General features: G+C 42.7%; 1 protein-coding gene across 2 annotated transcripts in view; it reads left to right on the top strand.

Moving 5' to 3' along the window:
- Window positions 1-16792, top strand: part of map3k7cl (MAP3K7 C-terminal like) — a 31764-nt gene extending 14972 nt beyond the window's left edge. For both annotated transcript variants that reach the window (XM_002939149.5, XM_004912160.4), the window contains 3 exons: window positions 13046-13107; window positions 14847-14962; window positions 16205-16792. In XM_002939149.5, coding sequence (XP_002939195.2) covers window positions 13046-13107; window positions 14847-14962; window positions 16205-16385 — 359 coding nt within the window. In that variant the 3' untranslated portion in view covers window positions 16386-16792. The remainder of the gene's footprint in view (window positions 1-13045; window positions 13108-14846; window positions 14963-16204) is intronic.
- The last annotated feature ends 541 nt before the right edge of the window (window positions 16793-17333 follow it).

Below are 17333 nucleotides of genomic sequence, written 5' to 3'. Positions count from 1 at the left end.
TAAATAAAGATATACATACATACATATAACCCCCATAGGGCTTTATTGGGCCCAGCTTGGATAGGCACACAAGCGACTGCTTTCAGGTCAAACGTTTCTCATAGAGATGTTTTGCCTATTATGACATTATACTCAGCGCAGCACATTCTCCGGATTCAAACTCTCTCCTTATGGGACAGCCCCCCTAGTTATACAGGCCTTGGTGCAAGGGCCGGGCTTTAACCCTGCGTGTTTCATTCTGACAGTTACAATACACCAACCTCTGGTTGTAAATACTAGAGACCAAAAAACCTCCTACAAGTGGGAGGAGTTGGGTTAGCTTAGTGGTAGGGAGTTGGGCCAGTAGGCGTGGGTCTTCCGCAGGGACCCAGGTTCGATTCCCCCCTAGGCCGTGAGCCTTTCGTGAGAAAATGGACAATCGCTTAACCTCCCAAGGTCCCGGTACGAAGCTTGCCTTCATTGTGAGGCGGGTTAGTGCTGGGCTCCCCTTACATTCATGTTTCCCCCAGAATCTTCTTTTTGCAGTTTTAAAGGGCAGCTAATGATTTATTGTACCAAGCTATCAAATTGCCCACCGTAATTATGGCTGATTGTTCCTGTCACGGTTAGTGGAATTGTGCTGTCTGTGGCAGTTGAAAGCAACTGTTATCAGAAAAATCTGTTTCTTCCTTGAAAGTACTATTTGAATGATGTCATGATTTTAATACCATAAAAAAATATGATATTATAACAATAATCTACCCACTGCATAAAAAAAATAGCAGCACTGACCTAATACAAAAAATAAAATGGCTGCCCAGGTCTATATGTTTCTGATTTTCTTGAAGGGACTTTCCCACTCGTTTCAATTGTTTTTCCCCAGAGGAACAACCCCAGTAGCACAAACAGTACTCACTAACACAGGCTGCCTCTTATCAAGTTTGGGGGGGCTTACATCAATATGGGGGGAGCAGCTTTCTGTAGATTACGGCCCATTTACATTGGACCAGCAAAGCAAGCTGATCAAGCTGAAGCCTGTCCTTCTAAAATATTTTATTATGTTGGATTGAAAAACCCCACAGACTGTTCCCCCACTTCAGCTTATTCTTCCACTTCTTATTCTTAGCGCCCCCCCATTTTCTAAACGCTACTCCTCCTACAGTTTTAGGGGTACAGCACCCAAACTCCCCACACTTCTTCACCCTATAGCGAAGCAGGTTGCTTGTGCTTTTCTAAGCAATACCACCCCCCCATCTTTTTGTGGCGCCGCTCTGAACCCCCCAATTTTCCCATTGACTTTGACAGGGAAGATTTTCAAACTTACAGCTTTGAAGCTTCACTCCCCAAACTTGAATAACATAATAATGGGGTCACCCCAAATGAAACAGTGACATTTGTTGGATGACCTAAAGTGGGAGTGACCAACAACAGCCAATCAGATTTTACCCATTGACTTTAATGGGCAAATTGAAACTGCTGCCAATCTTACAGCCAGTGTCAGACTAGGGTGACAAGGGCCCACCAGAAAACCTTAGACCTTAGGCCCACTCTCCCCTTCTCTGTATATGCACTTTCTTTAATCTCTTAATTACTTGTTTTTACATACTATTATCTATCCTTTCCCCCATTTCTTCTGTTTCTTCTCATATAGAATTGAGTAATGGCCATGGTATAGGCATACAAGGCAAATGGTAGGGTGAGCAGGAGGGCCCACTGACACCTGGGCCCACCGGGAGTTTTCCTGGTATCCTGGGGGGCCAGTCCGACACTGGTTATGGCTTGTGTGTGGTGCAGGACCTTCTGACCATCTAGCTATTTTCATAATATATCCCTATTGTATACTTTAGCTACAGGCTAGAATAGGTAACTTGTAGAACAGTCTAGAAGGGTAGTTTGGCCTAGAGCTTTGTTAGGAGGGTTCTCTTGGGAAGCGGTTATAGAAGCTTACAATAGAGTGCATGGTGATTGTTCAAAAATGACTAGGCACTGGGACTATGCAAAGCTCTCTGTTCATATGCATTGCCACACTCACAAACACATATATGTTTATGTCTACAAGGAAGAACATAATGATATGTAATATACCTCTTTAGTATCTGACTGAAGCCCCAACTGGGACTAAAATACTACAAGCTTGGGAAGGCTCCCCTAGTTAGATATTTGGGTTACTCAAGATCAGAGTTTCTTACAGGGGAACTCCGGCTTCCGAACCAAAATTTGTTTAACACAGAAACCCCTAATATACTTATCACAGGAATCTGTTCCTTCAAAAAGTATGAATAAATACCATTTTTATATGCTGAAATCCAGCTGCAAAACAGTTCTTCTCTTTCTGCATCATTTGAAATCCTGACAGGGGAGGAGGGACTAAAATATTGATGTTACAAATTGTAACAACTTCTCCACAGCTTACAGACAGCATGCAGGTGAACAGGGGGCGGGGCTTAGGGAACTGTTCCAAACCATATTATTACATTAACAATCATGAACATTTTTAATTGATGTATATTGAGAAGTTGCTTGAAATATGTTTACTTTTCAAAAAGCTAAAGTTGTGTTTGGGTAAATTGTACTCCTAGTAACACAATAAAAATATTCTACCCCTGTGATAAGTACATTATGCTATGTTTCTACTTTTCTAAATTATTGAGTAAAGGCATTGTACCAAAATAATCCAATAAGTGCAGGAAGTTGGGCGTTTGCCTCCCAGTTTGCAGGCACATACAGGTGAATGAGCTGGCTCCCTCCCCACTGTGCACAAGAATGGTCTTTTCTTTGTTGATAAGGTTTTTTCATTGCTACCAATGTGAACTCAGTACTTTCCACAGTTAATACTTGGGCTCATATCTCACCAGTTATATTCTCTGACTGTGTTTTCTAGCCGGGGAAATGCCTGAACCCTGCTGAGAAACCTGTCATTAGTGATAATGGAAACTGCCTGCCACCAGCGGCACATTTTTCTCCTGAAAACACTCAAATGTGTGTTCTGTGTCCGAAATCCACCTGTCACTGCTGGTGACAAGTAGTTTCCATTAATAATAATAACAAGGTTCTCCACTGAAAAATATGTCCCGTGCACCACGAGACTTGTAATTTATATGTAATAAAAACAGTCAAAATAAATAGAAAATGGAATTGGAATGGACTTCTCAGTCTGTAAAAGTTGAGGTTCATATTTAGCGCTGGGAATCCCACTTTTCTAATCACATAGTTGAGAGAGTAGTGCCATTTAAGTCTTCTGTTTCAGTGTCATTGTTGGGGGGGAGGGTTGGGACTTTGGGCATTTTCATCCATAGGTTTATCCCCTGCTAGAAAAGACTTGGCATTCAGACTTGGGATCAAGTGAGTCTCCCTGGGGCTAAGTGATGGCCCATGAGAAGGCCAGGAGGAGACCTGAATGCAAGTGATCATAGCTGATATGGTTCTTCACTTGGTACAGTTTATTTTGGGTCTACAGCAGTGATCCCCAACCAGTGGCTCATGAACAACATGTTGCTCCCCAACCCCTTAGATGTTGCTCCCAGTGGCCTCAAAGCAGCTGCTTATTTTTGAATTCCTGGCTTGGAGGCAAGTTTTGGTTGCATAAAAACCCATGAGTACTGCCAAACAGAACTTCCAGCAGGCTCCCAGTGCACATAGGGGCTACAAATAGCCAGCAACCTTTATTTGGCACCCCCAAACTTTCTTTATGCTGGTGTTGCTCCCCAACTCCTTTTACACAGGTAAAATAGGTTGGAGACCCCTGATCTACAGTAACCATATACATAGTACATTTAACACTTATTTACCTTACTACAAACTGTTTAGATTCAATCCCCTTTTGTGGCTGAACATTTGCTTAGGGCTGCTTCCCCCCCAAACCTTATTACAGACATACAAATATATCAGTCATCTGGCTATGGTTCAGAGATTTCATAGACAATTGCCATTGGCAGAGCATAATGATGGTTTAGGGGGGCATAGCCTCCCCAAAAATAAACCAACTGCCATATAGAAGCATACAGTATAGTTAGTATTAGTATAAGTTCTGCAATGGAATGCCCCTCTCCCTTGTGAATAACCGTTCACCCCAAATTTCACAAACCTCAGAGAGACCAAATAAACTTCCCCCCAACCCATCTCTAGCTGCCCATTGGGCCATACTCGGCATATGGTGGGTAGGCGCCACAGTCTGCTAACCTCTGCCTTGCTCAGAATGCCAGCGGCCATGACCCACCAGCCCATGCATAGGGAAAATCATTGAAACTGATACATTGCTGATATATTATTACACTTTAGAAGTCTATCGCTCTCTCAATATAGCTTGCCCAGCTGAAGCAAGTGGCCCATCAACACATTCCCAGGACACTGTATTTGCACCTCAAATTAAAGCGTCTCCGAGCGTTGCACCTATAAATACATACTGCAGCTGTTCAATAGATGCTTGGACAAGCCCATTATGAAATGTACTATGGTATGCAATAATGCTCTGCATACCAGGCAAGGTTATCTTTGTAGCCATTGACTCAGTTGTTTTGTGGCAGTAAAGACTTTTTATGAGTAGTCACAGAATTGGTTATATAATAAATTATCCTTAAATAACTTACATTGTAGCACATGCAGTAAAGACAATTCCCACCACTTACACATTGCTGGGCTAATTATAGGTGCTTCTTAAAGAAGAGGAAAAATAATGTCTTGGATAAGGTCACAAGACATGACCATAAAACCCGGACTTGTCACACTAAGTGCTCTGTCAGTACTTGTAATGAATGAGTTTGGGTTTTGGTAATAGCTATTTACTTAAGAAAACAAAGAGCTGGATCAACTGATTTGGGTGAATCACTGATACGCCCCCATTTTCTTTTTTTTTTTTTTGTTTAGCTCAAATTGGGTCCATACAGTGTTGTCTTTGGGAAGGTCCAAAAAGGTAGTCCACACTGTCTTCCCATATAACTATCCAAATAGCAGCAATTGTAGGTATGAGGAATAGGGTGATAGAACATTTTAGTAGATGGTGCCATCAATGTAGTGAGAGGTATGTGAGTTCTAAAAACATTGTGTAGTGTAAACACAAGTGTGGATTATTCTGCATGTAATAGGGATGTTGTAGAATGCTGAGTATTCTGTAGTAGAGTTGTGTTCAACCAATCTAATGTTTCCTCTAGCTCAAACACAGCAACTTATTAACACAGGGAGGCATAACAGAAAGTAAAGTAGTGCAGCAGGTACATATAGCAGGCTGTATAGCACAGGACCTATGCCCCGAGGTCTGTGTAGTGCCAATAAACTCCTTGTATTATCTATTGTAAAGGCATATTGGATCTAATATATTTTCCAGATCTCTTGGTTCTGTTGCATAGGCAGTTTCTTCCAAGCCTACCCATGTAAAACTTACATTTACCTCTGTTATAAACCACATATCATATTCAACTCCCGTCCAAGGCTACCCATGGAAACTTACTGTACATTGACCTTTATTAGAACCCACTGTAGTCCAAAAATATTTTCCAGTCTTAAGGTACTAAGGCATTTTGCTCAAAGACTACATAAGGAAATTTAGGTTGACCTCTGTTAGAACCCAAATTAGTATAGAAAACATTCCATGTATTTGGTGCAGAGGCTACATATGGAAACCTTACATTAAAGGTGGCCATACACGAGGCGATTTCGCTCGTTGTGCGATGAACGATTATATCGACAAACGATCGTATGGCGATCGAGTTCCCATACGATATGCCATCCACGAGCAACGATAATTCGGGAAAGATTTCGTCGCATCATTATCGTAAAATACGTACGATCGTACATCTACGTACGATCGAATGTCGTTGACTTCCGCTGCTGGCAATCGTGACATGCGCAGAGAACAATCGTTGAAAGACAAATGTCTGACACTCACACCAACTGGCAGATTTTATCGTTAAACGACCAAAATTTTTAAACCTGGCCGATCGATTTTGGGGACGATAATGTCGGCTCGTTTAGTGGGACGACGATCGTTCGTACACCACCAACTATACGATAACTTAACGATAGCATCGGATCGTTCGGGAATCGGTCGTTTGTAAGTAAAAAATCGGTCCGTGTATGGCCACCTTTAGCCACATATTCAACTCCCTATCATAAAAGCTGTACTCCAAATTATTTTTTGCCCCGATTGTTGAAAAGATCATTTTTAGCTTCGGTGTGTTTTCCAAAAAGGCAAAAACTATTTCTGAAGTTATGTCCTGGCTCTGCTCTTTTCATGATGGCTTACAAGCTTTGGCTACTGACTGGGAGCTCTACAGGTTAATTAACAATGCAATTAGCAAATAATATTGTGATCAGGGCATTGACCCAGGGCCATTTCAATAAATGGGCAAAAGGGGCATTTGCCAGGGCCCACCAGGATAGTGGCCCACTAACTCACATTTCATCAGGGATAGCTTTTAGAAGAAGCCTTCCTCAGACATGGCAGACCTCTCATTTTAATGAACTGGAAGACGTCTATATCATGATTAATTTGCCTCTTTTCTTTTGGCTTCACCATTTTGTCATTTATCTGCTCCCAGGGCAGTTAGTTCAGGGGTGGCACACCTGGGGATCATTTCTTCACTGCCTGCCTGCTTACTATATTGAACGTCACATCCTTGAAGGTTATTCTATTGCAGATTTCATGGCACAATGGGGGCCCACCAATGAAATATTGCCCAGGTACCTTTACTCAGCCCTGCATTGGCCCACTATCAGTTGGCAAACTAGAACGCCCAACTAGTTTAGTTAGTATTAGGGCAATGACACAAGGAGCTACTTGTAGCCAGATACTTGTGGTGACTACCAAATAGACAACACTGATAATTGTCTCTACATTTGTTTTATCAGAGGCAGTTCTCAGTATTGCCTATGGCAGGGTATTTTGTGGCATTTTGTAGCCGTGGCAAGTAGCACCATGTGTCTCTAATATAGAATGAGGCAACCCTTGCTTTATATAGAAGAATGACTAGTAACCTTGATAAACAATTACAGGCAGTTTAAGAGATAGCTAGCACAATATTACCAGAAGCAGCTGGGGGGGGGGGGAGGCAGTAAAGTCATTCTATGTACCCATGAGCCATGATTCATCCCTCTGCTTTTAGCTCTTTCCCCCTATTTTTAAAAAACGCCATTAACATCCTTAAAGTAACACACTTGAAATCTGGATTGACAGCGAACACTGAAGGGAGTTAAATTTGTCAGAGTGATAAAGTACCGGCAAGCCAAAGCTCTCATAAGTGATATTAATAGCCAAGAAATTGAAAGCTTATACCCTTTTATCATCTTGTTCCTTAATGCTGCTGCTAATCCTATCTCAGTTTGCTGCGGCCGGACATTTGGCTGGCAAAATAATATTGTCAATTGTTTTCATTTAATAACGCGAGTTGTTAGATCCAGTGGATCAAAAGTATGAGAAACTCACTGTGGTTATGTCTCGCTGAATGAGAAATTATGAAATGTGCACTTATAGCTGCTGGGTTGGTATTAGGGCCGGGTAAAGAAGTCATATGGCCTACGCTTACAAGGGGCAACTTGCAAAGGAACTATCCTCGCAAAGGGTAAATGTATATATTATAACATTGTAATAATTGTTGGATATGTTCTTCTATTTACATTAGGGATAAGGCAGGGGTTGTTGAGGGGTGCTGGGAACTTGAAGAACAACTGGAAGGCTGTAGGTTGTACACATCCGATTTATAGACCAATGACTGTCCATCCATTAAAAGCACGCGGAAGTACCCCAGCTGTGATTTAATTCTCCAAAATGTTCTTTTTCTGAGGAGCCAATCAAAAGTATTCATTACACCTCTAAAGATCCAATCAGGGGTTTACCTGATCTTTTATTGTTCCTAACATCTGTAGAAATATGGTCAAATACATGCCTCTGCCCCTAGAACACTGTGCCGTAGTAGTTAAGGCATGTTACCTGTCTGTCAGAAGGGTGTTACCTAGGGTAGAAGACATTGGGTGAGCTTAGAGTAGGCCAACTACGTTGATGTAAGGTTCTGAATGTGTACAGAGCCTGGGGAAGGAAGACCCCTTTGTAGAATGAATAGAAGGGATATAATAATAATATATAAGTTCTAAAGCAAAATGTCTACATAGCAGACAAGCTCTGTAGAAAATAGTGCGGTTTAGTTGTTACACAGGAATCTACACCCATTGTATTCTACAGAGTTTAACTGTAACCTGTGCCTTTTTTTTACTTTACTTTTTAACACTAGATTTTATTTTAATTACATAAAAAAACATTTTTGAATTTTTTAAAAAACACTTTCATAAGATAGAGGAGCTGAAAGTCGTAAATTGTGAAATACAATGCTCTATGGGTTCGAACCATAAACAGTGAACAATTAGAAGGAATGCCAGACATACAGTATAACCTAAGGCACTAGAAATCAGGATAATTAGGAGCTTTGAGAATTTAGGCCTCAATTATGAAGTCTCAAAGCTCCTAATTATCCTGATTTCTTTGCAGGTCCTAGTGTTAAAAACAGGCACAAAGCACCTTGGCTCTTGCACGGGTGTTGCACCCCTGAGGCACAGCAACTTTATTCTGGTGCAAGGAACAAAGCACAAATACTATGGGTATAATTGCTGCCTGCATGGACCAAAAAGGAGGCATCATTTTGTGCCCCTTAGCACTCCAGCACTTGCATCCATGGCACTGGCAAGCCGTTAATCATCAGGGAGAAGTGGCCCTTGGGGAATGATTATCGCAGGGGCCCAAGACAACAGTAAACTCTATGATCTGTGGCACTTGATTCCTTTTATCCACAGATTGTAGATTCTATGATCTATGGTACTCCCAAGGTTGATTTGGTTTATTTTTGACCACTGTTAATGTAAGTGTTCTGCTTGGGTTTGTTATTTTAAATATGGCCTGATTGTTACTTGATTGCAGGCAATGTAATGCTACAAAGGCATCTGATGATGCTGTGTATGGTTTATTCCAGCTCCAAGTGCATAAGTTCATGAGATACACCAGGCTCTATCAGCTCTTACTGGAGGGCTCCCCCACAGTATCTCAGGGGAGTACAGATATTGTAGGCTAAAGATATCGGCACTGTGTGTTGATTTGCTGAATAGAAAAGCCAACACAAAGGAATCCCAGCAATATTCACTCTTTCAAGTAAGATGAGCAAAGGATTTAGCCACACTGTGTTTGGATGTCTCTTGTTCCTTTAAGTAAGGGGCTTGGTTGGGGGTGTAGTTTAATTTTATAGAGATGGAAAATACTGGCATCTTCTGGCCTAAGCCAGGCTTTGGTCCCTTGGAAATGAGCCTTGGAGATAGCTTAACATCATACAAAAAATATATATAAGTGCAAAAGTGCAAATCTTTCCACCTACACAGAGTGCATTGGAATGTTCTGCCCAATTGCAGTGACTACTGGACTTCTGGGAAAGTAGGTTTTAAAACAACATGGCAAAGTGCACCGATAGTTCCAGTAGTGCACACTAACAATCATTTTTGCACATATGACCTACAAGAACTTGGAGATAACTATGCCTAAGAGTAAATGCACAATAAGACTATACAGACATGGGCTCTCCTATTCTCATCCTTCCCCTTGCAGTTCAGCCCTCGCTCCCACAAGCCCCACAGCCTACACTCCTATGCACCTTATTACTGCGCTGTTACATAGTGATACTGAGCTGCCAGAGCTGTTAAAGTCACTCTGAATGGGAAGCGAGAAGAGTAGGAAGTTTCATTTCAGTGACAATGAAACTGGGAAGCAGAATATACAGAAGTTGGACCAGCCTTATGTCCACGTTATACAATTGCTCGCCAGTATATGGCACTTTGGTTTTGTTTTATATTAAGGTTTACGTTTAATGGAAAAGGCAGCGACATATTCATAACTTTGTCCACTTTTAGCTCCTAACTGCCTCTCTTGAATTTCTACACTTAGGGGCTGATTTACTAATCCACGAATCCGAATCCCGAATGGGAAAAAATCGGATTGGAAACGAACATTTTGCGACTTTTTCGTAGTTTTTGTGATTTTTTCGTCACCGTTGCGACTTTTTCGTGAATTGTCGCAACTTTTTCGTAGCCGGTACGACGTGCGCGAATTGTCGCGTCTTTTTCATAGCCATTACGACTTCCGTGAATTGTCGCGACTTTTTCATAGCCATTACGAGCGCTCGAAAAATTCGCGAAAAAGTCGTGACGGTGACGAAAAAGTCGCAAAATACCGATCATTACGAAAAAAATGCATTCAGACGCTTTTCGGACATTCGTGGATTAGTAAATGTGCCCCTTAGTCAATAAAACATGCCATCTTTTCGATGGCAGCTTCTGACAAGCTCACTTCCACCATATTGGATTTTCTGGGCAGCATTGCCATTGGAGTTTCACCATTAGTGTATGACATGTGTGATGAGTGACTGCTGTCATGGGCAATGAGTGCATGTCCCTTGTGCAGCAGTTAGTAAATTTCAAACAAATGGAAGCAACTTGAACCTGTGAGGTCAGGGGTGGCACCCAGGTGTATGTGCCCCAAAACACCTTTCAATTGCTTGTTGTTCAACTGGGGCAACCGTGAGGGCTTCTGGATGCATCCCTGTGGTTATGGTATAGGGTTCCCTTGTGCAAGATCATACTTCAGGTTGGGCATCCTACACCAAAGTTGGCCGAATTGAAAAACTGGGTCACATACTAAAATAGCAATTACAGTTACAGGTGAAACTTTACAAATATCATGTTGTCTTATGGGAAACTAAGGTAACTGATACAGGATATTCAGTTGAATGTGTGACCTGTAGAAGAATGTAGTGGCAAAGTGACTTCCGTTCCTTGGGGTCTTGAGATAAAGGAAGTATATGGGGAAAGGTGTTGGGACATTTGATTTCTGTTCTCTTTTCCCTGGAAACTTTTCCACTAAAACTGTGAAGTCAGTGTATAACATTTCATGTACAGCAATATGTAAATTCAATTAGCCAATCACTCTTTATTGAACTTTCTAGAGGTTTTTTACGACAAGGTCTTCTCGTTCTTTTTTTATGCTGGAGGGGCTTCAAACTCTTCTTGTTAGATCATTTCTAGGCAGGAGGGGCTTCAAGCTCTTCTGGTTAGTAAATTTCTGGGCTGGAGGGGCTTCAAACTCTTCTTATTAGTTAATTTCTAGACTAGAGGGGCTTCAAACTATTTTTATTGGTTAATTTCTAGGTGGGAGGGGCTCTTCTGGTTAGTACATGTCTAGGGTGGAGGGGCTTTAGACTCGTTAGGTTAGTTCATGTCTTGGCTGGAGGGGCTTCAGACTCTTTTGGTTAGTCATTTCTATGCTGGAGGGGCTTCAAACTCTTCTGGTTAGTAAATTTCTAGGCTGGAGGGACTCCAAACTTTTTTTATTAATTCATTTCTAGCCTGGAGGGGCTTCAGACTCTTTTGGTTAGTCATTTCTAGGCTGGAGGGGCTTCAAACTATTCTGGTTAGTAAATTTCTAGGCTGGAGGGGCTCCAAACTCTTTTTATTAATTCATTTCTAGCCTGTAGGGGCTTCAGACTAGTAAGTTAGTTCATGTTGAGGCTGGAGGGGCTTCAAAGTCATTTGGTTAGTTCAATTCTATGCTGGAGGGGTTTCAGACTCGTTTGGTTAGTTCATGTTGAGGCTGGAGGGGCTTTAAACTCATTTGTTTAGTTCATTTCTAGGCTAGAGGGGCTTCAAACTCTTTTTATTTGTTCATTTCTAGGCTGGAGGGGCTTCAAACTCTTCTTAGTTAATTTATAGACTGGAGGGGCTTCAAACTCTTTTTATTGGTTCATTTCTAGACTGGGGGGGGGCTTCAAACTCTTCTTATTAGTTAATTTCTAGACTGAAGGGGCTTTAAACTCTTTTTATTGGTTCATTTCTAGGTGGGAGGGGTTTCAAACTTTTCTGGTTAGTAAATTTCTAGGCTGGAGGGGCTCCAAACTCTTTTTATTAATTCATTTCTAGCCTGGAGGGGCTTCAGACTAGTTAAGTTAGTTCATGTTGAGGCTGGAGGGGCTTCAAACTCATTTGGTTAGTTCAATTCTATGCTGGAGGGGTTTCAGACTCGTTTGGTTAGTTCATGTTGAGGCTGGAGGGGCTTTAAACTCATTTAGTTAGTTCATTTCTAGGCTGGAGGGGCTTCAAACTCTTTTTATTGGTTCATTTCTAGGTGGGAGGGGCTTCAAACTCTTCTGGTTAGTTCATGTCTAGCTTGGAGGGGCTTCAGACTCTTTTGGTTAGTCATTTCTATGGCTGGGGGGGCTCCAAACTCTTCTTTTTAGTTCATTTCTAGCCTGGGCGGGCTTCAGACATGCTTGGTTAGTTCATGTTGAGACTGGAGGGGCTTTAAACTCATTTGGTCAGTTCATTTCTATGCTGGAGGGGCTTCAAACTCTTCTGGTGAATTCATTGCTAGGCTGAAGGAGCTGCAAGCTTTTCTGATAGGTTCATTTCTAGGTTTGAGGGGCTGCAAGCTCTTTGAATATGCTGTATTGTTTCATTTCAGCATTTTCTGCTAAAGAAAGCACTTGAACCCCCCAAATGATCCATTTTTCTATGTTAAATTTTAAATTAAGAGTCCTATAGGTTGGTTTTACACTGCCATCTGCTGACAATACATGATCACATCAGAGATTTAAGCAACAGCGATATCACTGGGATTATGCTGCTATTGACTCTCTGATCAATCTTGTGCTGCGGTGGGTGAGGACAGGACAACCGTTACCTAATCATTATTATACCCCCTGTATTGGTCCAATAGTAAGAAGATGTAGAAGTGTTTCTGACCTTATTTAGGTATTTTGGATGTTATGACTGTTGTAAAGTAAGAGAACAAGTACCTTCCAGTTCATAGCTCTGAGGCTGATGGCAGGAAACACTTCATTGCCCACAATTAATCATTTTTTCTGGTGTTCAGCACTTGTTAGATTGAAGCTATACAGTGACAGACAAATTTGTTAAATTTGTCCAAGGTGGTGGCCAGTTGCAATTGCTTGAAATCAAGTTAGATTCATATATTTTGTATTGTAATTAAACATTCTTGTAAAATATTAGAAAACAGTTGCAACTTACTAACGAGTCCATTGTTTTGTAGATGCATCATCGTCAGAGAATAGCTTCCCTTTGGCTTTTCCAGATCTAGATCAGCAGCTTCAGGTGAGCAAAAGCAATGGGTGGGATAATTGCACGGTTGGTATCTATGGAAGGTGTTGGAGCTCTATCATTGGACTGTGTTGAGGGGCATAAGTAGGGAATCACTGACTGAGGTGCAACATTTGGTTTGGGGTCTATCTGCTGTGTTTTTAAATAATAACCCAGGGGGTAGTCCCTTTGGTTAAACACAACCTCAGTGATGTCAAGTTATATCTCCGCCCACCTCTGGCTTCTTCTTAAAACATCAAGGGGGGGTTATGGGATGCTTAGAAAGGATACTAAACAGTATGAGACAATGGCTGCTTAGGCAAGACAAAGGGGAACATTAATTATAATTTGAAGAACTTGTATATTTGTAAATTCTGGAAAATTGTGGCAAAAAAATGACATCAAATTTTTTCAAATCAAATTTCAAGAATTATCGATAAAAAGTCTCAAAAATTTAAATTGAAAATTCTGCAGATAAATCCTGTCGAGATGCTGTTTTAATCTGCTTGTTGGAAATGAATGAAACAATTTGATCTTCTTTTGAAACTTAACATGAACATGTTTTTTGGATTTGAGGTTTTTTTTTAGAAAATATGCTAGCGGCTGAGAAAACAGTGGGCCACATTCACTAGTATTTGCATCAAAATTAGGGATGACCGAAGCCAGTTTTTTTGAACCCCCGAATCCATCCCAAGTGCCGAATACTGAACCATAAATACTGAAGGGGTAAACGTTTGGTTTTTTTCCAATTCCGTGGACATTTAACCCTTCCAAGGTTTGGCCAGGACTGTGGATTCAGCCGAATCCGAAAAAGGCTGAATACTGAACTGAATCCTGGATTCAGTGCATCCCTAATCAAAATGCGCTACTCAGCCCTTCCTACCTTCCATTTTGAATTGAGCGCTGCTGCGCCTATTGACGCAGGGGAACCCTGATGCTACTGCCACCTCTGGACCAAGCAGTAGCTCCAGGGCTCCCTTTGCACGTCAGTGCAGCTGTGCAAAAAGATTAGGACACACATGCCACTTGCACGCTGATCACTAAAAAATGACTAGTGATGAGTGAAATTTTTAGCCTGATTTTGCTGCAAAAAAACCCTAATAGACTTAATTGGCTGCAAAAAAAGTTGCACGGTAAAAAAAGGCACCAATTCATTTCAATGCATTTTGCTAATTCTTGCTGTTTTGTGAATTTTTCGGTAAAGCAAAATGGGACAGATTTGCCCAAATGATGGCAGACAGACGGCAAACCATTTGGCGCAATTACACCCGATTTTTAACGACTCGTATGCGCAAATGCATTCATTTTGTTGAAGTGGATGCAATTGTAGTAGGTGAGGCGCAATTGTAATAAGGAAATCACTTGTTTGCTCCCACAATGACACTGGGATTCTGAGAAACTGGTGCATTGTGGGGGAAAAAACGTAGTTCACTGCCCTTGTGGATTTTGGGGATTTTTTTCGCTGTAGTCATGTTTTAAAGAAACTTAAACTTAAAAATGAATAAAAAACCCTCTGAATCTACACGTTGAGTCACAATATTTTCATATCCCCATTTTTTTTAAATGCAGTCACCCATTATAAAGGTTTGATTTCAAATTTTCTGCTCAAAAGAAACAAAAAAAAAACCCCAATGAAAAGTAAGATAAAAACTGAAGGCATAGGGCTCCTTTACACTGTTTTTACATCTCAACTTGCAAGAAACAGTGGTGGGAATAGAAAAGACGACTAAAACAATTTTCCCTTTATATCCCAGCCCCTTCCACCATGTAATTCTTCAAAAGAATCCCTACAGGTGTTCAAACAGCACTGCAAAATAGCGGAGGAATATCATGAAGTGAAGAAGGAAATTGCAGCTCTGGAGGAGAGAAAGTGAGTGGCGTGTTTCTACTGCAGCCAAGGTTTCCGAGTACACGCATTTCTTTCAGGGTCAACTGGGCTGGTGGGACACCAAGAAAAAAAACAGTGGGCCCCAGTACTGCCGACCCAAGCCCGCTCCCCTGCCTGGGCCCCTAACTCTCCCCTACCTGGGCCCCTAACTCTCCCCTGCCTGCAACCCTAACCCTCCCCTGCTCCCTTGCCTGGGCCCCTAACTCTCCCCTGCCTGGGCCCCTAACTCTCCCCTGCCTGCAACCCTAACCCTCCCCTGCTCCCTTGCCTGGGCCCCTTACTCTCCCCTGCCTGGGCCCCTATCTCTCCCCTGCCTAGGCCCCTAACTCTCCCCTGCCTGGAACCCTAACCCTCCCCTGCTCCCTTGCCTGTGCCCCTAACTCTCCCCTGCCTGGGCCCCTAACTCTCCCCTGCCTAGGCCCCTAACTCTCCCCTGCCTGGAACCCTAACCCTCCCCTGCTCCCTTGCCTGGGCCCCTAACTCTTCCCCACCCCTGCCTGGGCCCCTTACTCTCCCCTGCCTGGAACCCTAACCCTCCCCTGCTCCCTTACCTGGGCCCCTAACACTTCCCCGCTCCCCTGCCTGGGCCCCTAACTCTCCCCTGCCTGGGCCCCTAACTCTCCCCTGCCTGGGCCCCTAACTCTCCCCCGCTCCCCTGCCTTTGCCCCTAACTCTCCCCCTCCCCCGTTCTCCTGCCTGGGCCACTAACTCTCTCCTGCCTGGGCCCCTAACTCTCCCCCGCTCCCCTTCCTGGGCCCCTAACTCTCCCCTGCCTGGGCCCCTTACCTTACTATGTGCTGGTTTTGAACTAGCCCTGTTTTTAGATAGGCTGCCCAGTTCAAATTTGCCTGCCCAGTTTATATATGTCGGAAAACAGGCAGACCGGACTGTCCCTTCATTGATGTGAAATTGGGCCAATCACAGGCTGCTGTGTCATAACCTGCTGCTAAACATCACGGCCATGCCCCAAAACATCATTGACACGCCCCCTGATAGCATCTATATCACCCCTGAAGCCACCGCCCACACCCATCTAGATTGCATGGAAGCCAAATGTGGCAACCCTACATTGGCCGCTGTAGATAACTCGATCTGATGCAAACTTTGTGAATGTTACATTAGCCCTTGGTGGCAACAAAGTGGTAATGAAAACACGAGCAGTCGGCCGATTGGCAGGATGGTTAGAAGCACAATATCTGACCTGACGATTTCTCTTTTTCGTAGAAGAGAACTGATTGCAAGACTGGATCAAGTAGAAAAGGAGAATGTGGATGCCGTGCACTTAGCTCAGGAATACGAGGACCTCTCTAAGGAGAACCAGAGCCTTAACTTAGCTCATGCCCGATGCAAAGAGCAACTGGAGAAACTGAGAATACTGTATCAGAAGAGGCAGGGCTCTTCCTAACCGGGCTGGGATGGTAAATAAAATGCTCTGATGAAATGAAAGTCATACTGACACATAGGAACCCCTGGTGGATCCCAAAGACCCTCATGGACTCAATGGGGACACTGTTACTTCTTTGCTCCATTTCTTCTATTCTGTATCTGCCTATATGAAAGCAAACGTTGGCTTTGTTGCCGTGGGTAACTAGTCTGGGTGCAAATGGTTGACCTTATACTACATCTGCTCGGCTTAAGGTTGCCGCACTCTTGGCACCGGGCAATATTGAGCTGTAGTTAGAGATTTGAGGTGACTCCCACAAAGAGACACCAAGGCTACAGCCTGATGCTGCCCTTGGCCGTTCATTTCTTGTAACTGCTGTATCTCCTAAACGAACCATTAGGGAAAAGAACCCCCCCCCCCCACAACCACATAAGAGATTTATGAAGAATACAATATAGAATCCTGCAAACCATTAATTTCTTAATCAAAGCAATAAGCCAATTGGAGCAGTTAGTTCAAAATAAATATTTAATATCTTTTGTGCTTTCGAGGGGTTCAACATCTCACACCACCCCTAAAAGTCTGACTGGTCTGAAGGCTGTTGGCAATATAAAGATGGTATTCAGTTTTGTCCACTCTAAAATCAGACTGAGATTTATCAATATGACTCAACAGGAACTACACACCCCATTCTCTAAGGCAGGGATCCCCAACCTTTCTTACTCGTGAGCCACAGTCAAATGTAAAAAGCCTTGGGGAGCAACACAAGCACCATAAAAGTTCATGGAGGAGCCAAATAAGGGCTGTGATTGGCTATTAGGGGCCTCTATGCACCCTATCAGCTTACAGGGGCTTTATTTGGTAGGAAATCTTGTTTTTATTCAACCAAAACTTGCCCCCAAGTCAGGAATTCAAAAATAACTCCCTGGTTTGGGGGCACTGAGAGCAACATCCAAGGGGTTGGGGAGC

The sequence above is a fragment of the Xenopus tropicalis genome, chromosome 2, assembly GCF_000004195.4.
Source record: "Xenopus tropicalis strain Nigerian chromosome 2, UCB_Xtro_10.0, whole genome shotgun sequence".
Taxonomy (NCBI): domain Eukaryota; kingdom Metazoa; phylum Chordata; class Amphibia; order Anura; family Pipidae; genus Xenopus; species Xenopus tropicalis.
This window is presented reverse-complemented; position numbering and strand designations above follow the sequence as displayed.